At 37.3% G+C, this 26,796-nt stretch overlaps 1 protein-coding gene and 2 long non-coding RNA genes across 3 annotated transcripts; 2 read left to right on the forward strand and 1 right to left on the reverse strand.

The window, feature by feature from the left end:
• Positions 1–819, forward strand: LOC124163805. The gene has a single exon (XM_046540897.1). The coding sequence runs from the start codon at positions 1–3 to the stop codon at positions 817–819; it is 819 nt and encodes a 272-aa protein (XP_046396853.1).
• A 6,511-nt stretch (positions 820–7,330) lies between these two features.
• Positions 7,331–19,087, forward strand: LOC124164314. Its single transcript, XR_006866024.1, has 2 exons — positions 7,331–7,517; positions 18,863–19,087. It is a non-coding gene; the product is annotated as an uncharacterized LOC124164314 (long non-coding RNA).
• Positions 9,048–20,783, reverse strand: LOC124164312. The gene is made up of 2 exons (XR_006866023.1): positions 20,597–20,783; positions 9,048–9,250 (listed from the first exon to the last, which is right to left on the reverse strand). It is a non-coding gene; the product is annotated as an uncharacterized LOC124164312 (long non-coding RNA).
• Positions 20,784–26,796: the final 6,013 nt, after the last annotated feature.

Genomic DNA, 26,796 nt, shown 5'->3' on the forward strand with positions numbered 1-26,796 from the left:
ATGGAGCACGCCACAGGAGAAGATCCTTCGGGCCCTCAACCCTTAGACCTATGCCGAGTCGCCATCCGTCCTCCTCCGTTCTGGCCCGATAAACCAGCATTGTGGTTCGACCAGATGGAGTCGCAATTTTCGCTGGCCGGCGTGAAAAACGATATAACAATGTACAACCATGTTATATCTCATCTCGACCATAGGTATGCGGCTGAAGTAGAAGATATAATAATTAATCCCCCAGCAACCGGCCGCTATGAGCGAATAAAATCAGAACTCATCCGCCGCTTGTCAATTTCTCGGGAGCAACGCGTGCGGCAACTTATGATGCACGAAGAAATGGGTGACAGGAAACCATCCCAGTTCCTGCGCTACCTAAAATCACTTGCGGGATCAGAGGTATCGGATGACTTCATGAGGAGTTTATGGTCTAATCGGCTTCCTTCTCACATACAAGTTATAATTGCGTCCCAGACCACAACAACACTGAACGAAGTGGCGGAGCTCGCAGATAATATCAACGAGATTGTGCCTCAACCCAGAGTTGCGACCATCGGTGCAGCCGACACCTCAGCCATAATGCAGCGCCTCGACGAGCTCACCGCCAAGGTCAGCTCCCTCTCCGCAGATCGCCAGCGAGGCCGTTCTCCTTCGAGATCCCGCTTCCGCAATGAACGTGAACGTCCCCCCCGTCGCTCCAGCCCATACCCTTGGTCAAACGACACCGCCAACGACCATTGCTGGTATCATCGCCGTTTTGGAACCGAGGCGAAGCGCTGCACTGCACCTTGCACCTTCGCTCAGGAAAACACGCACGGCAGTCGCTAAGGGCGGAAGGTAACTGCCATTCAATTTCTGACCGCCTACATGTAACGGACCAATCGACCAAGACGCAATTCCTCATTGATACGGGCTCGGACCTTTGCGTATACCCACGTTCACGCCTACGAGACCGTCGAACAAGGGCCGATTACGACTTATTCGCGGCAAATGGATCCATCATCCCCACCTACGGCTGGATTACACTGAGGCTGAATTTTGGGCTTCGCCGCGATTTTACGTGGCGCTTTGTAATCGCGGATGTCACCAAGCCCATCATCGGAGCAGACTTTCTTTCTCACTTTGACCTGCTGGTTGACACCCGCCACGGCCGGCTGGTGGACAACATTACGTCACTATCCACAGGCGCCCCAGCACCGACGATTCCGGAGCCTAGCGTCAAGGCAATCTTCGGAAGTTCACGCTATCACATAGTGCTTGCTGAATTCCCGGCTCTCACCAGGCCAGCAGGAGCAAACACACCGATTCGACACAATACTATGCATCATATCAGGACAACCCCTGGACCGCCAGTAACATGCCGGCCGCGCCGATTGGACCCAAACCGCCTGCGACATTCCAAAGCAGAATTCGAGGAGATGCTTCGACTTGGCACAGCTCGTCGCTCCGACAGCGTTGGGAAGAAGGACGAGAATGGGAGACCTCCGGAAGAAGTGGCGGAGGAGGGGAGGGGAGCGCTTGATGGCCCACAGATGGGTGGAGTCCTTCCTGGAAGTGCAGTAAGGAAGGGCACCCCAAGGGTTCGTATTATGGGGGACTCACTACTGAGACATGCTGCGGAGATACCGAGGCTTAAAGGGTATGTGGTTGATTGTTTCCCTGGTGTGAGAACAGAAGGTCTGGAGAGGATCATTGGAAGAATGAAGACCGAAGAGAAGACTAATGGTGGCAATGACGAAGTGGTGGTCATTCACGTTGGGACAAATGACGTGAAAAGGGCTAGAACAAGTGACCATGTGGTGGGGTGGGTATGGGATATGTGCACAGCTGCTAGAACGGCTTTCAGTTCGGCAAAAATAATCATAAGTGGGATTCTGAGAAGGCGAGATGTGCCGGACAGAATCATAGATTATATAAACGAAGGTTTTGATTGGGTTTGCAAAATGAAGGGGATGTTCTTTGTGGATCCGAACTGTTGGGTAAAGTCAATTGACCGTGGAAGAGATGGGTTGCATTTAAATAGATCCGGATCGCAGAAGTTTGGAAAACTAATTTGTGATGTTGTGGAAATGTATTTGTCGGGAAACTAAAGAAGGGACTTGGTGGTGATGATCATAATGCTGATCACAGTGGGGAAGTTATTGTGAAGGGTGAAATGGAAGTTACAGGGATACAATATTGTAATGAAATGAGTAAGTCCGTTTCAGACGGGAGTGAGGGTCCCTATATGGATACAGGGAAAGGAAATACACTAATGTGCAGGAGTGCAAGTGATACAGACATAATAGAGACGTTAACAGGAGGTGTTGAACAAATAGGAGAGTTCTACAGCGATGTAAATACGCTAATGTGCAGCACATCGGCGGGAAATGTCACCATCCCCAATACTTCACAGCACCAAGGTAAGGTCTTAAAAATTCTTCAGGTTAACTGCCGCAGCATAAGAAACAAAATTATTGAATTTCAGTCGCTAATTGAATTGTGTAATCCTGACTGTGTAGTAGGCACTGAGTCGTGGCTTAGAGAAGATATCAACTCGAAAGAAATATTTCCAGATGAGTTCAATGTATACAGGAGGGACAGGACTGACAGGGGAGGGGGGGTATTCATTTGCGTCAAGTCTAACTTATTGAGTAGCCTAGAATGGGTAAGGGCAGATTTCGAAATGCTGAGTGTAAATATATACACGAAGGAAAAAGGAAAAACCTTAAATTTAATTGGACTTTACAGAAAACCGGATAAGGATATGAGTATACTAGAGGCTTTGGCGGATGCGTGCGCCGAAAAACCGAACAAACAAATCCTCATAGCAGGGGATCTTAATCTGCCAAATGCCAAGTGGGATGGTAATGCTAAAGGCAATGGCAAGGTTCAAAAACTTGTAAATAGACTTGTTTATGAAGAGGGATTCGAGCAGCTTGTGAAGGGACCAACGAGAGGAAGTAAAATATTAGATGTGTTCCTTATAAGGCCATTTAAGGGTGTGCAAAGCTTTGAGATAATACCGGGTATAAGTGATCACTCGGCGGTTTCTATTGAGCTAGAATTGTCACCCACTAGGTCAAAGAAAAAAGTTGAAAAATTCATCTGGAACTATAAGAAAGGAAATGTGACGGCTTTTAAAAACATGCTAAGAGAATATTTTCCAAAATGGGCGGGTCAAGGTGCTACTTTGGATGAAATTTGGGATTCTTTTAAGAATATTTTGCTCGAGTGTATAGAAAAATTCGTTCCTAGGAGAAGGCTTAAACATAACAGCGATCCAGAGTATTATAATGTAAATATAAGAAGACTGAAAAGGAAGGCAAGGCGTGTGTATAAACAAAGAAATATAAGCCCTAAAAACCATGAAACTTATAAAAATATAATTAAAAGATTTAATATTGAAAAAAGGGAAGCCCGGGAGAGCTATCTGGTAAATATGCTAAGCCAGAAGAACACTAATAAATTTTTCAAATATATTAGAAGGAAAAAAGATATTAATAACGACATATCTATGATCGTGAGTGAAGGTGGGAAAGTTATTTTAAATGACAAAGACAAAGCAAACGAACTAAATAAGTGGTACGCTAGGAGCTATAAGGATAGGGATGGTAATTTTGATTCAAACTCTAACACCGAACATTGTGAACCCTCATTATTATTATCTAGCCGTGGACAAAATAAATTCGACTATATAAGCGTGCCAGATAATGAAATTTTAAAACTAATACGGAAACAGCAGAGAAATAAATCAATGGGTCCTGATAATGTGTCCATGGATGCATTAAAATTAGGGGATGAAGCAATAGTTCCTTACATTAGAAGACTTGTTTTAGTCACACTAAATAATGGGGACTTACCTTCCGAATGGAAAATGGCAACCGTCATACCTATTTTTAAGGGGGGTGATAAAACTAAAGTAGATAATTATAGACCAGTAAGCCTAACGTCAGTAGTGTGTAAATTAATTGAAAAAGTTATCGCTAGGTACTTGCGCGAATTTTGGGCCACAAATGATTGGCTATTCAAGTATCAACACGGGTTCAGGAAGGGCTTTTCTTGTGAGACCCAGTTACTAGGGTTATCGCAAGACATTGCTGAAGTCCTGGAACAAGGCAGTGAAATTGATGCGGTGATCATTGACTTCAAAAAAGCTTTTGATACAGTGCCACACGCTCAATTGATAGAGAAAATTAGTAGGCTACAGATAGATGATAGGATTAAAGTATGGATTAGGGAATTTTTGAAAGGTAGATCTCAGAGGGTAAGAGTAGGTGAAGGTTATTCTATGGAGATAGCGGTAACATCAGGGGTCCCGCAAGGAAGCGTATTAGGTCCGCTATTGTTTCTAATTTATATTAATGACATCCATGTGGGAGTTGACTCCAATATACGACTTTTCGCAGATGATTGCATAATCTACCGAAGTATCAAAGCCAGGGAAGACCCGTGTATCCTTCAAAATGACCTGAAAAAAATATCTTCATGGATAATCTCCAACAAAATGGATGTGAATACGGGAAAATGCAAGCAAATTACATTCACGAGAAGGAGAAACACGGAGAATCGGTCATACAGCTTGCTCGGGGAAAATATTTCCAAAGTTAGGGACTTAAAATACTTGGGGGTTAATTTCACATCTAATCTTAATTGGGGAGTGCATATCGATCAGGTGGTAGGGAGATCATTTAAAACCCTGCATTGGGTAATGCGGAATATAAAGGAGAGCAAAAGAGAAACTAAAGAAATGGCCTACAGGACCATGGTTCGTCCTGTTCTTGAATATGCAACTTCTGTGTGGGATCCCCACTTTAACAATGAATCTTCTAAGCTTGAAAGAGTTCAGCGAAAGGCAGCCAGGTACACTCTAGGAAAACATGGAAGAGGGGAAAGTGTATCAGCAATGCTAGGGAGCTTAGGATGGAAACCTCTAAAAGTGAGAAGAACCATTAATAGGCTATGCGGGGTATACAAAGCATTCACAAAAGAGCAGGGTTGGAAAGAATTAGGTCTAAAGCTGGGCTCACCCTGCTACATAGGAAGGAAAGACCATAAATTTAAAATTCAATTGAAAAAACAGAAAACAGACATTTTGAGAAAATCCTTCCTGCATAGAGGAATTAAAGAGTGGAATGACCTACCTGAAGTGATTTTTAAGATCTTCCCTTCAAATGCCAAAATTTTTAGGAAGAAGTGTGAAGCACTGACCTATTGATTTAGTACATAATGGTTCAAAAAGAGAGTTTGAAGTTGGGTCAATGCTTTTTTTTTTTAGTTGTATTATATTAGAATTAATGTATTTAATGGATTGTTTTAAAATTGTTTTATTGGGATAATGTTAAATTCTTAATTGTATGTGATTAGAATTAGGGTGTTATTTTTATCATGGATATATATTCTGGTTCTTTTTCTCTGTATTATGTGCTTCCTGATTTTATGTTACCACCCGACATTATGGTCGACTTGTAACAATTTATGTAATAATAATAATAAAATAATAAACACAATTTCAGCGCGTCGGAGGAAAATTGCGAAATGAAACTCCAGAAATGAATTTTATTGCTACAAACACAATTTCAGCTCGAGGTAAGAAAAAAGCGATATAACACTCCGGAATATAATTTTATTGCAATTAACAGGATTTCTGTCCGAGGTAAAAAAAATGCGAAAACACAATCCAGAATTGAATTTTAATGCTATAAACAAGACTTCAGTTCGAAGTAAGAAAAATGCGATATGACACTCCAGAATTGAATTTCATTTCTATAAACAAGATTTCAGTGCGGGGTAAGAAAAATGCGAAATGACACATCAGAATTGAAATTTTTTGGCTATAAATACGAATTTCATCAGAGTAAGGAAAAATGTGAAATGACACTCCAGAATTGAATTTTATTGCTATATATACAGTTAAGTGCGAGATAAGGGAAATGTGAAATGATATTCCTAATTTGAATTTCATTTCTATAAACACGATTTCCGTCCTAGTTAAGAAAAATGCGAAATGAGACTCCATATTTGAATTCAAACAGGATTTCAGTGCGGGTTAAGAAAAATGCGAAATGACGGCTCAAAATTATATTTTTTTCCTATAAATACGATTTTCATCAGAGTAAGGAAAAATGTGAAATGACACTCCAGAATTGAATTTTATTGCTATAAACACGACATTAGTGCGACGCATGAAAAAAATGTGAAATGACACACCGGAATTGGATTTTTATTGCTATAAATACAATTACGTGCAAGATAAGAGAAATGTGAAATGAAATTCCTGATTTGAACTTTATTGCTATAAACACGATTTTTGTCCTAGTTAAGAAAAATACGAAATGACACTCCAGATTTGAATTTTATTGTCATGAACAAGATTTCCGTGCGGGAAAAAAATGTGAATTGACGCTACAGATTTGGATTTTAATTGCTATAAACACCATTTCAGTGCGTTGTAGGACATGTAATTGACAAATGCGAAATGAAACTCCTGAATTGAATGTTATTGTAATGAACACGATTTAGGTGCGGCGTAAGAAAAAATACGAAATGACACTCCAGATTTGGATTTTATTGCTATACACATCATTTCACTGCGAGGTAAGAAAAATGCATAATGAAACTCAAGAAATTGAATTTTATTGCTATGAATACCATTTCAGTGCGAAGTAAGAAAAATACGAAATTACACTTTGGAATTGAATTTTATTGCTAGAAACACCATTTCAGTGCGAGATAAAAAAAAATACGAAGTGAAACTCCAAAATTGCATTTTATTGCTATTAAACCGATTTCAGTGCGACGTACGAAAAATGCGAAATGACAATCCAGAATTATTTTTATTGCTACAAACACGATTTCAGTTCGATGAAAGGAAAATGCGAAATGACACTACTGAATGGAATTTCATTGATATAAACACGATTTCATTGCGTGATTTGAAATATGCAAAATGACATTCCATGATTGAATTTAATTGATATGAACACAATTTCAGTGCGAGGTAAGAAAAATTAGAAATGACACTCAAGAATTTTTTGTATACAAAGAATTTTTGAAGAAAATTTTGTATACAATTGTATACAGGATTTCCTGTATAAAACTGTATACAATAGTAGTGTAGATATGCCGATTCCACCCAGTTATCACTCTCCAGATCTCTTCTCACGCTCCACATGCTTCCTGTCCCACGGACTCGAACTCCCTTATCACGCTCCCCAACGCTTCGAGTTTATCAACTCAAGACTCGAGCGTGGGAATGACTCTGACGTGATCCGTGGGAGCGTAACCAGTTCAAGTCAGTTATGCTTGTACCCCTCTGAGGATATAAACACGCGACTCGATCGGAGCAGACTCATTCTCTTCCTTCAAGCAGTCAGCATAGACATCTTCACCTAAAGAAGTCAGTCAAATTAGGAGGACCACCCTCACAGCAATCTTCACTTAAAGAAGACGGTAAAAAATTCGAGAACCTTCCTCAGGACCAGCATAGCTATCGTCGATATAAGAAGTCGTCAGGAATCAGGAGGACCAACTCAGACAGTGAATTGGTGAGTGCAAACCTGAATCCATATTATTTTGGCTACATTCAATATAAGTCCCTGGAAATGCAAGGTCATTTAAACCAATAATATTGATCGGAGAGCCTCAAAAATCCGTACGAGGGACGTTCACACAACTAGCATTAATCCGTAATATTTTTCTCGTAAAAACCCTTTTTAGGGTATTTAAGGGTATTCAGGGTACGGAAAAATCCTGGTCCTAGTACTCTCATTTTCACCCAAAAATTCGGGGGCATAAATATAGAAACAATTCCGTTGAAAAAATTTTGACAGAGCAAGTAGTTTAGATTTGGTGGGCTAATTTATGAGTGATGGTATTAGGACTATAGGTTAGCAGCAGGTAGCTTTGCAAGAAAATCTTTAATAACTCCGTTATTTGAAGGATTTTGGGTAAAGTTTAAAGAAAAAAGTTTCTTTGTTTTTCAATGCACATAAGATGCAGCAATCAAATTCTCTGTGACCCTTAAGGGTTTTCTTTCAGGGTACTCAAGTACCCTTATTTTCCGTGTTAGGGTTATAACAGTTATTAGATAACTTGTTCATCTTTCAACTCTATATACGAAACACTGATTAAATTTTTCATAATTACCCCCCCAAAGTGTCCAAAGATCGGTTTAAAAAATTTCTCTCGCCTGAGGGAACAGAAATCTTTTAGTATCTTTCTTATTTGTAGTGATAAATGCAAACTGTAAACGGTATAGGTGATAATATTTAACTACCCTTCGAATATAGAACTCAAAATTTCTCAGACCCTCATAGGGTCAGGGTCAGGGGTGTCTTGCTCCCTTATTAAAGGAGTTAACCTTTCGATGTTTCTGACAAATATTGTTGCTCCTGCAACGTTATACATGAATTAATAATTTGTTTTTCAAATTCGCTCCGAAAGCCCTTCAAAAATTAACATAAAAATTATATTTGGACTTAAAAATTTCTCGTCCGGTGAAGCATATTTAACCTTTCATATCTTCTTTAGTTAAAGTCATAAAAATATGATACAAATAGAAATTTAGGTTAATTTTAATTACCTTTATAAATTATTATCTAAACTTTATGAAACCCTGTATGATTCAGGGTCAGGATACTTAGGTACCTCTAATTAGATTCTTACACTATTGATATTTATTACAGGAAACAAGCTAAATTGATAGCTAAATACAATCCTATAACTGAAAAAAATGTTTTAATTCCCGTGCAGAAATATGCATTGACTTGCATTTGCATGATTCGATTAATTTTGATTCCACCGTCTAAACGAGCTAGTTGTTCCCGGTATACCTAAGGTCACCCCCATCATTCTAATACAACTTCTAATATATTTAAGGGTTATTGTTCTGCGTAAATAAATTTACAAATAAATAAATACATTTTTCATTCCACTTGTTATTTTTTTATAATATATATTAATAATATATTTAAGGGTTATTGTTCTGCGTAAATAAATTTAGAAATAAATAAATACATTTTTCATTCCATTTGTTATTTTTTATTAATTTACGTACATAAAACTTTTCATCCCCGTTCAAATTTTAAATACATACTCTTCCTTCAATTATCATGCTCACCCGGGGATAGTATATTTTCTCCCCCCATCATAATTAATTAGGGTCAACAAACTCTCTCCGTATCAGGTACTAATCCTTTCCATCCGATACTTCACCCTCTCCTTCAACTCTTACTTCTTGAGGAAGTGGAACTCCTCCAGTACATCTTGGAATCTTCTCCTTAACAAATGGATAGACAAAATATCAGATATTTGATAAATTAGATACATTATCATATATTTCATAACGAAAAAGAAAAGAAACTCTTTCAAATGAGCAGGAGGAGCTTGCAGTGTTGGTGAGGGTATGAGGTGGTGGTCGTGTAAGAGGTACCGGTCGTGGTAGTGGAGGGGACTTCCAAAACAAAAGGAAGAGAATAAATTAACATCATATTGAACAATGAGATTTAAGAACTCCGACTCATTCTTCCATTATCTGTATTATTTTTTATTGAAGAAGCAGATCTCATTAATTATTTCATTGATTATTATAGCAATAAATTATAGTGATCTTCCTCTCAGCCCATAAAATTCCGTATATTTCACTCATAATCAACTCAACGTTAAATCTCAACGTTTACAACACTCATAAATAACACTTTTCACCCATTTCCGCGAAAAACCGCATGGAAACGGTAGAGTACATTTCTTCTTTATTTTAGGTATTCTAGTAAACATTTTTTCCATTTCCTTTCCTTTCTTGGTTCTGCAACTTTTTCTAGTGAGATTTAGGGGTAGGGGGTATCACAGGGGTCATGACTCCGTAACAATCTATGCAGTTATGCCTTTAATTGTTGAAATACAAGTGTCCTCCACATTAGATGAGTATTACTTTTTTTAATTAGACGAACCATTACTTCACAATATTGCGTCAAACTCGGGTGCTTATACTTATGACGTGGGAAGTCAATGAAGATGATAAATATGCGTTGAAAAGTCGGAAAAAGATATTAAAAAATTGACCCAACCTCAAAATAAACCAGAAGCATCTCTAATAACTAGAGATACGTGTAAATAGCACTTTCATTTTAATTTTATAGCACTTACAATTATAGTTTATAGCATTATGCAGCCTTTTTTTTCTTTTTTCACTATACATTATCAGTAGATGACGACAAAGTGCGGTGAAACACGGTTATTTGAAAAAATGCGGAACAGTTTTAATAATGTGTTGAAAAAAATTAATTAAGGAATAAGATATATACTAAACTATCTCACCCTCGGTGAACTTCGTACCACCTGATAATCAATGAACGGTTTCAAAACGCCATTTATAAATCAAGAACGGTTGTACTGATTTTAATAATTTTTTAATTATTATAGAAATATTAGTAAAAAATGTGCACTCAAGAAAACTGCAAGAATAAGTATTACAATGGCTTGTTAGAAAGAGATTTTTATTTATTCTATATACGTTGGGAGACTTAACTTGCCCGTTCTTGGGACAAGCTTACATAACGCTAGACCGATGCTTGATTGACGTAACAATCTCGTGAATAGGCCCTAAGGAAGAGCATTAATATATTATAGCTTATGGCGCGCTATAGTTTTAACTCGGTTAGGTAAAGTGCACCGCGTAAATCTACCCCCATGTGTAAACGTACCTCAGTCTACCTTACACATTCGGGTCTATTCCATTGAGCCAAGCACCTTCTGATATACAAGGCAAAAAACAAAATGTCATCATCGTATAGATCGCTAACGATCTTTGGTAGCGTTTTTAATAACCGTAGTCAAGGTCACAGCCTGAAAAAAACATTCTCAGGAAGAAAGTAAAGAAATGCTTCTACATTCCAATGGGGTGTTTGCATAAAAATTTTTTGCGCTTAAATATTTCTTCATTGTATAGAGGAAAGGAAGTAGATAAAGAAAACATAGGTTTTAATACAGTCAAATGGAGAAATATATTATTAAATGAATAATAAAATCGCTAAAATGCCAAGGAAATCAGCGGGAGAAGATACGGTTGGTGACGTCACTTGCCCGTAGTTACCAGTATGAGGCCTCATTGCGACTGGGAAAATTGTCGAAAACATGGCAATAGAGGTAAATTTTGATAAAGGAAATACAAATAATCTACCAAAAGTAGATGTATTTATGGTGGCGGAGTATTTGAAGGGAAATGACTGCTTCAGCATTCCGGAAGTTAGAGGAAAGAAGGCACTTCGGTAAGTTACCAGATGATTTCATCTCCATAGTACAATGAAAGGTATGGGAAGCTGCCTTTTCATAGTCACGCTATCAGGCCAATAGATCAGTTCCTTCAATGTGTGTGCCAGGATTGGCACAGTTCTGTTAAAAATTTTACATGCATGACCACATGATATGCAAAATTGATCCGCGAGCCTTTCAAAAGAATCATTTACCTTGATTTTCATGAGAGTAATTACAATATCTCTCTGGGCAAGTTTAGTGTATTTCATTATCAAAGACATTGCATGAGGAAACCACTCATCTGGAACGCCAATATACATTTTGGATTTCCTATTTACACAAGAGAGAATTGCATCAGGGTCCTGAAATTCATGAGCAGACTCATCACTCTCAGATGAGCATGGCTCATATTCACTCCCACCGCCATTTTCCACACCCTCAGTTGTTGTGACAGACTCCAATTCCTCTTCATCCACAGCCTCTGTACCTTAATGGGTGATGTGGCAATGTTAAGTACTACCTTTTTTGTCATATTGCAATTAATACCCTTACTCATGTGAGAAACAGAAGTTTGGACACTAGCATCACTAAATGTCTTAGTAAGAGTCAATGGCTTATAGTTGGATGCAGTATTTCCACCCTCATGAGCTTCAGAGCAGTCTAGTTCTATGTCCACTGACTCCTCATCCAAATCATGACTGGTTATATGAGGAGGGATATGTTTATCAACCTAAAAGAAAAGCATATATTTTATGAGTTGTATAATTCATGCAATAATTTGCAAGTAACTGACATACATTTAACGAGACCCTTATCTCCATAGTGCCAAGTTGATTTTTTTCTAATTTGAGTACCTGAGCAGCACCAAACTCTTCACTTCAAATTTTCAATAATCATTTTATTTCAGATATGATGGGGTTAGAATCCAAGTATAGCCAATAGTTAGAAGCCAAGAGTATGGATGCCACATTTTAATATGAAATATCTTTCAGAAATATTAACTGCTCTGTTGTTATGAGGCTTCAATGTTGCACAGGGGCGGATCCAGGATTTTGTTCAGGGAAAGGGCACAAGGATACCTCGTCATACAAAACGAACGAAATGATAATGGGACCGTATTAAAAATCTAGCACATTTTTAAGGGTCTTTAGTCAGTCGATACCTGTAGAACACATTTATGTCTCTGTAAATGTTTCTATTTAGTGATTATCATTTATTTTATTCATTAATTAAAATATTAATTTATTTAAAGGGCAAGTATCAACAATGCACTCTACACTTAAAGTAGGTACCTATAAAGAGTTCCCATAATAAGACTAATATTCATCAACTCACATTGAGGCTACAAATATCTTTAGAACCAGCCTAGGGAGGGCTGCATATGTACAACTTACACTCAGTGCGTCTTCTATTAATCTCTGCTGAGTCCTCTTCACGGGTAATTTTCGGGTGGTTGACGCAAATGCTCTCTGCCGATCTTCCTGGCAGCCAAATAGTGGGGAAAAGCACATTTTTTCAATAGCTTATGCCCTCCTACCATTTTGCACCTCATGAAATTTTCCATATCGTCTTCCATCTATGAACAAAAGCATTAGGTATATATTTTTAACTGTACATACCAAAATCATAGCATAAACTGTTTACTTCTGATCTACTAGATGCTTCTTCCAAGGTTTTCTTCGTCAACAATTTTCATCTTTTGAATTGCAGTTTTTTGGAAGCATCTATTTTCCATTTCATTACGTTGGCTATTTTGTACGATTAATGGATTCATTCAGCAGATGTTAGAGGCTCTTCATCATGAATAATTTACGTGTCATATACATGCATTAGCATCTATTCAATAAGCGTCAGTAATAAATATTAAAATACCTTAAAATGGTCCTCGCAGCAATAAAGGGTTGATTTCAGAGAGACATTGAAGTCCCTTCTTGCAGCTCTAAACCATTTCTTCCTCCGTTTCTCTTCCTTCGGAACCGCGAAAAACACTTTGCTAGGGTTCCTGCTGCTTTTATTTGTACACTCTGGTACAAAACGCCATTTATATGCCGACATTGCGCACAGTCTATCTCTGACTTTCGTTCAAGAGAGCGCGTAACCATTAACTGCAGCATACCCGTACGGCAAGTACTCGAAGTTACGGGCACGTGACGTCACAGGCGGCCATGTTGATTTTTCTTGTTTTCGCGGACGTTCAAACCGGGTAATTTTTTACGCAGCCAAAAATGGCCAAAAATACTCTAAAATTAAGTTTAAATAAGATTTCCGTATCTAGGATGAAGTAAAGTTTCCGCATATATCGCTATAAAAATCCATGCAAACACCCCATTGTCGAACTCGCCGATTTTTGCGCCTTTTAGACGGAAGCGTGCGAAAATGGGCTGGCGGGGGCGGTGGAATAGCTTGTCCTCGATGGTCTAGTTTAAGTCTCAGTCAATTAGCAGTAAGAGTCGGCAGAGCATTTCAGCAGAGCTCGTGACTAAATTTACGAATTTTAACATCGAAAAGACAAATTTTGCTGATTAAACATCATAAAAGTCCAGTCATCGCGCCTATGTCGCATTTATTCACGTGCAACTTGAGTAGCATTCATGTGTGGTTAAGTGTACGCTGTGATATTTGACAAATATTAATAACTGACATATATTTCATATTAATAATTTTTATATTAAAATAAAAAGTATATTTCGTACAGTAATTGTAATATGTTGCTTTTCCTCCCAAATTTTAGAAGACAGTTTGCCCATCAGACACTTGTGACCCCTCCAGAAAAAAATTCTGGATCCGCCCTTGTGAACTAGTACTACTCCAACAATGTCACCAACTCATGAAAAATGAGCAGCAACTTTTTTATTCTCTTGAATCATAGTTACGAGAGAATAGCTGGATGAGGAGGCTATTTTTCGTATTCTAACATATATTTCTCTTCAGACTACCAATTTCTTTTCATAAATGGCAATTTGGGGTCTTAGTGAATGTCCACATTGATAGGCTTGTAAATGATATCTACTTATTGTCAACTATAAGAGAAAACTTTATTGCCCAAGCACCCACTGTTTATTTTTCTTGTTTCCAATATAGAAATATGATAGTTTAAATCATATAGATAAAGCTAGCAGAGCCTTATTTCAATTATGTGAGGTTCGTGAATAAATTTCCAACAGTTCCACGCCATAATAGTAAAAGAAAATCAAATCTATCATATTTGAAAAGATCCTAAATATAATGTGTGATATAAGTGAAAGTGCTAAAAAATTCTAAACTAATAAATATTTCCTGTTCAGTGCAATATGTCCATGAGGTTCTATCTGCCTATTTTAATATATAGTGACTGGCTGGACCCCCAGGGCAAAGTACTGGTTAGGCCTGTTCTCCCCAAATACCTCAAGATGGGTCTTTTTCTAACAGCCACCACAACACCACACCATATTTTTCCTAGAATAACAAAGCCTGAGCGTGAAATAACTCACCATTCGCATCTTTAGGTTTTTCATTTTTAGCTCCATGAGATGCATTTCCTTTTGCTGAGCTATCTTCTGCTCGAGTTGCTGTCTCTTAAGTGTTAGGATCTGATTCTGTAGCTCTGCATTCTTCTTTTCAATCCGTAGGACATCCACCTGTAACTTGTTGTGATGAAGATTAGCCTCCGCACTGTATCGCTCCAACGCAGCTTTTTCCAGAGTCAAGGTTTCCATCCTAGACCTGTACTCGTTGTAGTTCTTAAGGTCCGTAATATAGGCTGCTAACTGTGGATCAAGATTTGTTGCTGGGCAGTAAGGGCATTGGCTTGTTGACGATGCCTTCTCTCTTTCCGAAGCCAATGACTCAGCATATGGACGGAAATGGGTGTTTCTCTCTCTGGCACCTGCAGAATTGTATTAGGATTGTTCACCATTTTAATGAACTTCATGTAGTTGCCATAGTTATCAACCTAATCAATCTAAGATGGGTCTGGTTTGAACCTGATTAGTCACATTAAGCTCATTAGTCATGGAACAGTTACTGGCGTACGTTTTGCCCGGCAAACTGTACTCCTGCATACTGATGTAGGTAGCTATTAAGCTCACATTTGCTTCGGCATTTTTTCATCACAGAGTGAATTTTACCGTTACATTTTCCGTACCTACTGAGTCCCAGTAGAATTAAATGATAAAGAGGCAACATTAGTGACGGTTGATGCTTTTAACGTGAAATATCTCAAGTTTTCTGGTTAATTAAAAGTGTGATTGTTGGTTTATCGAAGCCTGAAAATGCGATGTTAACTCAGGATAGGCAGATTTAGGATGGGGGAAGCACGGGGGAATGTGCCCCCCCTCCCTAGACACTTAGGCAATGTATTTAATACGGCCAGTGGTGCAGCGAGGGGGGTTTAGGGGATAAAGTCCCCCCCCGCAACTTATTAATCTCGCATCTACCGCTTATCCTGGTGGGTATACCATACCGCACACACCCCGGTATTAGTTGCACCTATGGTGAGTTTAACGGAGTTTGAATTTTAAGATAAATGGTGAGTTTTACTGCTTTCTGAGAGAACTTTTTGTTAATACTTACACTATTCTATTAGTAATATCAATCCAATTGAGTAAAATGGATTAAAATTAAAAATTACTCTGAGCACTAGGGGACCTTAAGAACTACAACGAGTACAGGTCTAGGATGGAAACCTTGACTCTGGAAAAAGCTGCGTTGGAGCGATACCGTGCGGAGGCTAATCTTCATCACAACAAGTTACAGGTGGATGTCCTACGGATTGAAAAGAAGAATGCAGAGCTACAGAATCAGATCCTAACACTTAAGAGACAGCAACTCGAGCAGAAGATAGCTCAGCAAAAGGAAATGCATCTCATGGAGCTAAAAATGAAAAACCTAAAGATGCGAATGGTGAGTTATTTCACGCTCAGGCTTTGTTATTCTAGGAAAAATATGGTGTGGTGTTGTGGTGGCTGTTAGAAAAAGACCCATCTTGAGGTATTTGGGGAGAACAGGCCTAACCAGTACTTTGCCCTGGGGGTCCAGCCAGTCACTATATATTAAAATAGGCAGATAGAACCTCATGGACATATTGCACTGAACAGGAAATATTTATTAGTTTAGAATTTTTTAGCACTTTCACTTATATCACACATTATATTTAGGATCTTTTCAAATATGATAGATTTGATTTTCTTTTACTATTATGGCGTGGAACTGTTGGAAATTTATTCACGAACCTCACATAATTGAAATAAGGCTCTGCTAGCTTTATCTATATGATTTAAACTATCATATTTCTATATTGGAAACAAGAAAAATAAACAGTGGGTGCTTGGGCAATAAAGTTTTCTCTTATAGTTGACAATAAGTAGATATCATTTACAAGCCTATCAATGTGGACATTCACTAAGACCCCAAATTGCCATTTATGAAAAGAAATTGGTAGTCTGAAGAGAAATATATGTTAGAATACGAAAAATAGCCTCCTCATCCAGCTATTCTCTCGTAACTATGATTCAAGAGAATAAAAAAGTTGCTGCTCATTTTTCATGAGTTGGTGACATTGTTGGAGTAGTACTAGTTCACAAGGGCGGATCCAGAATTTTTTTCTGGAGGGGTCACAAGTGTCTGATGGGCAAACTGTCTTCTAAAATTTGGGAGGAAAAGCAACATATTACAATTACTGTACGAAATATACTTTTTATTTTAATATAAAAATTATTAATATGAAATATATGTCAGTTATTAATATTTGTCAAATATCACAGCGTACACTTAACCACACATGAATGCTACTCAAGTTGCACGTGAATAAATGCGACATAGGCGCGATGACTGGACTTTTATGATGTTTAATCAGCAAAATTTGTCTTTTCGATGTTAAAATTCGTAAATTTAGTCACGAGCTCTGCTGAAATGCTCTGCCGACTCTTACTGCTAATTGACTGAGACTTAAACTAGACCATCGAGGACAAGCTATTCCACCGCCCCCGCCAGCCCATTTTCGCACGCTTCCGTCTAAAAGGCGCAAAAATCGGCGAGTTCGACAATTGGAATGTAGAAGCATTTCTTTACTTTCTTCCTGAGAATGTTTTTTTCAGGCTGTGACCTTGACTACGGTTATTAAAAACGCTACCAAAGATCGTTAGCGATCTATACGATGATGACATTTTGTTTTTTGCCTTGTATATCAGAAGGTGCTTGGCTCAATGGAATAGACCCGAATGTGTAAGGTAGACTGAGGTACGTTTACACATGGGGGTAGATTTACGCGGTGCACTTTACCTAACCGAGTTAAAACTATAGCGCGCCATAAGCTATAATATATTAATGCTCTTCCTTAGGGCCTATTCACGAGATTGTTACGTCAATCAAGCATCGGTCTAGCGTTATGTAAGCTTGTCCCAAGAACGGGCAAGTTAAGTCTCCCAACGTATATAGAATAAATAAAAATCTCTTTCTAACAAGCCATTGTAATACTTATTCTTGCAGTTTTCTTGAGTGCACATTTTTTACTAATATTTCTATAATAATTAAAAAATTATTAAAATCAGTACAACCGTTCTTGATTTATAAATGGCGTTTTGAAACCGTTCATTGATTATCAGGTGGTACGAAGTTCACCGAGGGTGAGATAGTTTAGTATATATCTTATTCCTTAATTAATTTTTTTCAACACATTATTAAAACTGTTCCGCATTTTTTCAAATAACCGTGTTTCACCGCACTTTGTCGTCATCTACTGATAATGTATAGTGAAAAAAAAAAAAAAAGGCTGCATAATGCTATAAACTATAATTGTAAGTGCTATAAAATTAAAATGAAAGTGCTATTTACACGTATCTCTAGTTATTAGAGATGCTTCTGGTTTATTTTGAGGTTGGGTCAATTTTTTAATATCTTTTTCCGACTTTTCAACGCATATTTATCATCTTCATTGACTTCCCACGTCATAAGTATAAGCACCCGAGTTTGACGCAATATTGTGAAGTAATGGTTCGTCTAATTAAAAAAAGTAATACTCATCTAATGTGGAGGACACTTGTATTTCAACAATTAAAGGCATAACTGCATAGATTGTTACGGAGTCATGACCCCTGTGATACCCCCTACCCCTAAATCTCACTAGAAAAAGTTGCAGAACCAAGAAAGGAAAGGAAATGGAAAAAATGTTTACTAGAATACCTAAAATAAAGAAGAAATGTACTCTACCGTTTCCATGCGGTTTTTCGCGGAAATGGGTGAAAAGTGTTATTTATGAGTGTTGTAAACGTTGAGATTTAACGTTGAGTTGATTATGAGTGAAATATACGGAATTTTATGGGCTGAGAGGAAGATCACTATAATTTATTGCTATAATAATCAATGAAATAATTAATGAGATCTGCTTCTTCAATAAAAAATAATACAGATAATGGAAGAATGAGTCGGAGTTCTTAAATCTCATTGTTCAATATGATGTTAATTTATTCTCTTCCTTTTGTTTTGGAAGTCCCCTCCACTACCACGACCGGTACCTCTTACACGACCACCACCTCATACCCTCACCAACACTGCAAGCTCCTCCTGCTCATTTGAAAGAGTTTCTTTTCTTTTTCGTTATGAAATATATGATAATGTATCTAATTTATCAAATATCTGATATTTTGTCTATCCATTTGTTAAGGAGAAGATTCCAAGATGTACTGGAGGAGTTCCACTTCCTCAAGAAGTAAGAGTTGAAGGAGAGGGTGAAGTATCGGATGGAAAGGATTAGTACCTGATACGGAGAGAGTTTGTTGACCCTAATTAATTATGATGGGGGGAGAAAATATACTATCCCCGGGTGAGCATGATAATTGAAGGAAGAGTATGTATTTAAAATTTGAACGGGGATGAAAAGTTTTATGTACGTAAATTAATAAAAAATAACAAATGGAATGAAAAATGTATTTATTTATTTCTAAATTTATTTACGCAGAACAATAACCCTTAAATATATTATTAATATATATTATAAAAAAATAACAAGTGGAATGAAAAATGTATTTATTTATTTGTAAATTTATTTACGCAGAACAATAACCCTTAAATATATTAGAAGTTGTATTAGAATGATGGGGGTGACCTTAGGTATACCGGGAACAACTAGCTCGTTTAGACGGTGGAATCAAAATTAATCGAATCATGCAAATGCAAGTCAATGCATATTTCTGCACGGGAATTAAAACATTTTTTTCAGTTATAGGATTGTATTTAGCTATCAATTTAGCTTGTTTCCTGTAATAAATATCAATAGTGTAAGAATCTAATTAGAGGTACCTAAGTATCCTGACCCTGAATCATACAGGGTTTCATAAAGTTTAGATAATAATTTATAAAGGTAATTAAAATTAACCTAAATTTCTATTTGTATCATATTTTTATGACTTTAACTAAAGAAGATATGAAAGGTTAAATATGCTTCACCGGACGAGAAATTTTTAAGTCCAAATATAATTTTTATGTTAATTTTTGAAGGGCTTTCGGAGCGAATTTGAAAAACAAATTATTAATTCATGTATAACGTTGCAGGAGCAACAATATTTGTCAGAAACATCGAAAGGTTAACTCCTTTAATAAGGGAGCAAGACACCCCTGACCCTGACCCTATGAGGGTCTGAGAAATTTTGAGTTCTATATTCGAAGGGTAGTTAAATATTATCACCTATACCGTTTACAGTTTGCATTTATCACTACAAATAAGAAAGATACTAAAAGATTTCTGTTCCCTCAGGCGAGAGAAATTTTTTAAACCGATCTTTGGACACTTTGGGGGGGTAATTATGAAAAATTTAATCAGTGTTTCGTATATAGAGTTGAAAGATGAACAAGTTATCTAATAACTGTTATAACCCTAACACGGAAAATAAGGGTACTTGAGTACCCTGAAAGAAAACCCTTAAGGGTCACAGAGAATTTGATTGCTGCATCTTATGTGCATTGAAAAACAAAGAAACTTTTTTCTTTAAACTTTACCCAAAATCCTTCAAATAACGGAGTTATTAAAGATTTTCTTGCAAAGCTACCTGCTGCTAACCTATAGTCCTAATACCATCACTCATAAATTAGCCCACCAAATCTAAACTACTTGCTCTGTCAAAATTTTTTCAACGGAATTGTTTCTATATTTATGCCCCCCGAATTTTTGGGTGAAAATGAGAGTACTAGGACCAGGATTTTTCCGTACCCTGAATACCCTTAAATACCCTAAAAAGGGTTTTTACGAGAAAAATATTACGGATTAATGCTAGTTGTGTGAACGTCCCTCGTACGGATTTTTGAGGCTCTCCGATCAATATTATTGGTTTAAATGACCTTGCATTTCCAGGGACTTATATTGAATGTAGCCAAAATAATATGGATTCAGGTTTGCACTCACCAATTCACTGTCTGAGTTGGTCCTCCTGATTCCTGACGACTTCTTATATCGACGATAGCTATGCTGGTCCTGAGGAAGGTTCTCGAATTTTTTACCGTCTTCTTTAAGTGAAGATTGCTGTGAGGGTGGTCCTCCTAATTTGACTGACTTCTTTAGGTGAAGATGTCTATGCTGACTGCTTGAAGGAAGAGAATGAGTCTGCTCCGATCGAGTCGCGTGTTTATATCCTCAGAGGGGTACAAGCATAACTGACTTGAACTGGTTACGCTCCCACGGATCACGTCAGAGTCATTCCCACGCTCGAGTCTTGAGTTGATAAACTCGAAGCGTTGGGGAGCGTGATAAGGGAGTTCGAGTCCGTGGGACAGGAAGCATGTGGAGCGTGAGAAGAGATCTGGAGAGTGATAACTGGGTGGAATCGGCATATCTACACTACTTACAATTGTATACAAAAATGACAAAAATGCAAATTGTCACTCCTGAATTGAATTTTATTGATATAAACACAATTTCAGTTCGAGGTAAGAAACAATTAGAAATGACTATCTAAAATTTAATTTTATTGCTTTACACAAGAATTCAATATGATGTAGAAAAATGCCAACTGACATTCCACAGTTTAATTTTTTGCTATAAACACGATTGCAGTGCGAGATAAGAAAAATGCGAAATGACCCTCCTTAATTGAATTTTATTGCTAAAAAAACTCTTTCAGCGCAGGGCAAGAAAAATGCAAAATGACACTTTTGAATTGAATTTTATATCTATTAACACGATTTCAGTGCGATATAAGAAAAATGCAAATTGTCACTCCTGAATTGAATTTTATTGCTATGAACACAATTTCAGTTCGAGGAAAGAATTTTTCGAAATGACAATCCAGAATTTACCCCAATGAAAATTTTGTATACAATTGTATACAGGATTTCCTGTATAAAACTGTATACAATTGTATACAAAATGTGTAAATTGTATACAAATTTGGCTTTACACAATTCTATAAAAATGTATACAATTGTATAAAATTTATTCAATTGTGTAAAGCCAAATTTGTATACAATTTACACATTTTTTATACAATTTATGACATTGTATACAATGTATGAAATTGTATACAATGTATAAAATTGTACACAATGTACACAGTTTTATTTCAAACCGTCTACGTTAAAATAGCAGATCCAGATATTTTTTTGGATTGTGAGAATATAATGTGTAAAGTCCATATCCTGTATCCCAGATAGCAATGCAAGCTGGAATCAAGCTTGACTGATCAAGGCTGCAAGCTTGCAGCAACCTGGAAAAAAACAAGCCTGTTAGATTGATTCAAGCTTGAATCAAGCTAACTTTAGTCTCCTCCGGTCAAGGTTGTAGCAAGTTTGAAAAAAAGAGCATGAATCAAGGGTATGACACCTTCATAGATAGCAATGGAAGCTGGAATCAAGGTTGATTGCTCTAGAACTAGCTCTCTATCTTGCCCCCTTGTGGACCACTTACTACTTCATTGACCTCTTGAGTCTGAAACAATTAGGCAATATATCATCCACATAATATTAAATATAATATGGTTCTATATGCAGCCAAAGACATAAGCAAATAAAAAAATATCCAACACAAATTAAATTTGTTCAAGGCAAGACTTCTTTGGACATTGATTTCCCAGCCACTTCCCAATTGCATTTACATACAGCTCATTTTTCGATTGTAGCAAAGGGAAAATCTGCGGCATGCACCAAAGGGATAAAGAATGAAATTTCCAAATAAGAACTATGGATATTTATTTCAAAGTTAACATGAAATTTCAATAGTAGTAAATATGATAATTAAATTACTAGCCCGAGTAGGGATTATATCTGAAATACAAGTACCCTATGCAAGCTCCCTATTCATGTTCTCAAAAGAGCGCTTCTGCCGGCCAAAGACTCAACTACGTGCGCTGACCCAGTCTTTTCACGACGTTGGACGGCCTTGCAAACGAACAAGGTATGCCTGGAAACACATAAAACAAAATGACGTCACAGCTCTGAGAATATGGCCACCTGGTGATTCACCGCAATATTAATTTTGCAAATTTTAATATTTTTATATCTCACTTAAAGAGTACCTCTCTTTTCTCAGACTCGGAATTTAGCCTAATTGAGGTTTAATTTTTTTAAACCAATTCCCAAAAACGTGAAAATACTCTATTCACGAAGCTTATTGACGCCGTTTCGAGGCCGCGCAGACGGAAAAAAATATCGAGGCGACGCACGGTGCGCGGAAATCGGAAAAAACTGGACAAAATTAAAAAATGCCTTTTTTTGAGTTATAAACTTGAAACTTCACAGGTATGCTCAGAAGTGATTGAAATTTAAGGATATGTACTTCATTTGACAAAGATCCCACCCGTTTCGCCCGCATAAAAACGCCCGTCTTCAATTTTCTCTAAAAATCTTCCAAAGTAAGTAGAAGGTGAAGTTATAGGTGGATTCTTGCAGAATAAAAAGCCACATAACCTGTTGGCATGGTATTTTTTCTTTAATTTTCCGTTATCTTAAAGAATATCATCGATAAATTCTTACTGTGTTGTTACAAAATGGCGGATACTGTTTTACGTTGAGGTAGAGTTTCAATTGGGTTTTCGGCAAAGTCACGCGGAGTTACTTATATGAGAACATTTTTTGAAGATTTATTGAGGTGTTTGTGTAGTTATCATTGAAATAAGTTTGCGACGCCGGAAATTACATTGATTTTTCGATCTCGCGGCAGGGTTTGTCTCCGCGAGTCGGGTGTTGGATTAGCCGCGACGCGGTAAGATTATTGAAACTGTATGGGTTATAACACTCAGCATTCACCGTTTTTATGTTTTTCTTCAAGACACCGATTCTCAAATGGTCTATGGTTTTTCAGCTGAGGTGAGTGCACGTTTCAATGAAGTTCATTTCGTTTTCTTTGGATACGATCGAAGACCAAGCTTCCATCAAAAGCCTCGAAAAAGTGAGTTGTTTTCCTGGGACTCATACAAAAAGACCTACCAAAAAGATACTAGCTGATACTCATACCTTCTTTACTCTCAGATCCCAGGATTCTACTGCGAAAACGGTCGTTTTATGACACCTGTGGGGTCTGCTTGCTGTGATAACCACAATTTACATCAATTATAACTAACTGCTCCCTGTGTGACTATATACAAATGCTAGTGGAGGAGTAGATTTTTCAAAGATTGCATCTTGCATGCCAGAACATTTTCAGGAGGGCGTTTGGAACACATCATTATGATCATAGCATAATATGACAAACCGCCATTACCATGAATACTTACCATAAATGCTAACGTGATTGGACAACTTTGTGTTTACCTCTTAATTCTCTCTACTGCTGCCGCTCCATCGTGGCTGATGTTTTATATATATTTAATATTATTTTATTGTTATACATTTCATTTTCTAAAATCAAGTAAGTGATTCTGATGGGTGGTTACAAAATGCTAATGGTACAAATTATGGCATAATATAAATTATAACATTACAGTATTTTACAACAAACTTGGGCATTGCCCCAAAATTGAGCCATGAACCTCTTTTAATAACTAACAAAAGATAAATACAATAGATCCTTGCTATATGCTAAATGTTTAAACAAAATACATAGTCTCAAAGTTGAACAAATTTGGCAAAAATTGTCCGCATTGTTTTTTTTCGAAATTCAGTACGTTAAAACTAGTCACTCACCTTTTGTAGATATTCAATAGTTACAATATTATTTTGTTGTTTTTTCATAATTCTCGTCTAAACTCACAATTTAGCGGTATTACTTGTGGCCTTTACGATGGAAAAGTCGCGGACCCTGTTTTTCGTCAACTTTTCGCGTTTAAGTAGAAATGTACAAAATGATCACTGAGTTACCTCGAAATATTTACACCAGATATACAAAGAAGTCTGTTGATCGTGATGCGAAGAGATTAATAGCGACCGCCCACAATGCAGGTATTAAAATGGGGGGGATAGAAATGCACCCTCCCAAAGTCAATTTATCGCTTTATCGGCAGTCCGGAGATGGGTGCTGGCTGTGGTGATCACTGTAATAAACGGATGTTGGAAAGTGAATATTTTAAAGCAAGTGATTGAAATAAAATCTATAATAGACGCAAACCCTTTTTTCTTGAGCTGCGTTTTAAAACAAATTTCACAATTAGAAACCTACACTAACAGTGGATTCCTTTAACAATTATTCGACATGAATTGATTTAATGAATATAAAAAAGGGAAAAGAAAATGTTTATAATGTTTTCTTAAGGTAACACTCTGCGGTCTGGTTGCCGTGATAATTATAGTTAGATATTTTTATCAGTTATAACTAACTCCTCCCTGTGTGTCCGGATACAAATACTAGTGGAGGAGATTTTTCAAAGGTTGCACCTTGCTTGCCATAGCATTTTCAGGAGGGCGTTTGGAACACATCACTCTGTTCTTCGGATGGTATGACAAGACGCCATTACAATGAATATTTACCACAAATGCTAACGTGATAGAACAACTTTATCTCTACCTCTTAATTCTCTCTGCTGCTGCTGCTCCATCGGCGCTGATGTTTTTCTTTATTTATTATTATTTCATCGTTGTACATTCCATTTTATAAAATCAAGTAGGTGATTCTGATCGGTGGTTAAAGGTTCAAATTATGGCATCAACATAAATTATAACATTACAATATTTTACAACAAACTTGGGCATGGACCCAAAATTGAGCCATGAACCTCATTTAGTAAGTTATAATAGGAAAATACAATAGATCCTTGCTACAGTATCTATTCGTCGTCAAGTCTTGTCAATAAATTATTATCATTTAATACATTTATAAGTGCCAATGTGACAGACATAGTTAAATAAAAATCATCTGGAACTATCTTCTTCCGTGATGCATTGTGATCTGGTATTCGTCCGAAACTTTAGGGATGCCGATATAACCCCCAAAGAGACCACCGTGTCCTCATCAGGGCTGGTGAATACTTGACGAAGAGTATCCATTCACCAGCTGTGTTGTCTTGCGATGTGCTCTCGCTGTCCTTTGCACTGTTGGTACAGCCAATTTCATGGTGATGCTGCTTGTGAGGTGCTTTATTTTCATAAAGCGGCATTAATTTACTACATTATATATTTGAATTCAATTTATAATAATTTGCAATATATATTTGAATTCAATGGTGAAGAAGAGATCCCTCAGTTTCTCATTGCGAAATCAACTGTTTTATGGTACACACCCATTTTCAGGAAGTGATTGAACATTTATTAAGGGATGGAATCATGTATGCTCTCAATTAATAGATGTGAAAATTTTAGAAAATAATATAGGCAAGGAGCTGATGAAGGAAGGTATTAAGGAAAGAAATACATAGTGCCTAATGGGCGTAAGAAGAAATTTAGTATGATTAAAATGAGGTAGGTTTTATGCTATTTCAAACTGGAATTTTTAAGTATTTTATGTTAGAGCATTTTGCGTAGGTTGCGAAGAAATTTTCTTTCGGAAATATTTGGCAGATATTAACTTCGACTATATTGCGAATGTGGGATTACTTTTTGTCTCGAGTAAGATTGTGATGTGATTCTAAAATGGATTGATGTCAATTGAAGAATTACTAATTAAATTTAAAGATAAAGTAGATCTCAGATAGTATGGGTATCATGGACGACTACCTGAGATTATAATTTGATGAAAACAAAGATTTCTCCTCATCCGTCCGCCTTCCCAATGGCATTCACCTGCTCATTCCAGGAGCACACCGACTTATATCTGACCCCCTAGACCACCGCAAGCCGCGCTCTCCTGGACTTGGGCCACAGAAGTTCTTTCGGTTTGGACATGGGTAGATAGCAGGTCCACTTTGGCGACCACTGACTCGGATGCAGGATCTGGGGAAGGGAGAAAGCGATCGGTGGCTCTGCGCCCGCCAACCCTTCCGTTCTTTTGGACGCTGTGTGCAATTCAAATATTCTAGTGCATGGATCGTATGAGTAATCCGGAAGGATATTGCACGCAGCGGACAACTCCACGCCCTCCTTACCACAAGCTCAGTCATCTGCGAACACAATTAGTCAGTTTAAGACGAGTAGCAAGCCTCATTAGCAAGATCACAGCCATTGATTCTCTTCCTTAGTGATAACTGTGGAGTGGTAAGAACGAAATTTGATGAATGGGTATTGAAGTTTCTTGTCCTTTATAGT

Source organism: Ischnura elegans, chromosome 8 (genome assembly GCF_921293095.1).
Source record: "Ischnura elegans chromosome 8, ioIscEleg1.1, whole genome shotgun sequence".
Lineage (NCBI taxonomy): Eukaryota > Metazoa > Arthropoda > Insecta > Odonata > Coenagrionidae > Ischnura > Ischnura elegans.

Coding starts and splice junctions, on each gene's coding strand:
- LOC124163805 (XM_046540897.1), top strand. CDS start 1: ATGGAGCACGCCACAGGAGAAGATCCTTCGGGCCCTCAACCCTTAGAC.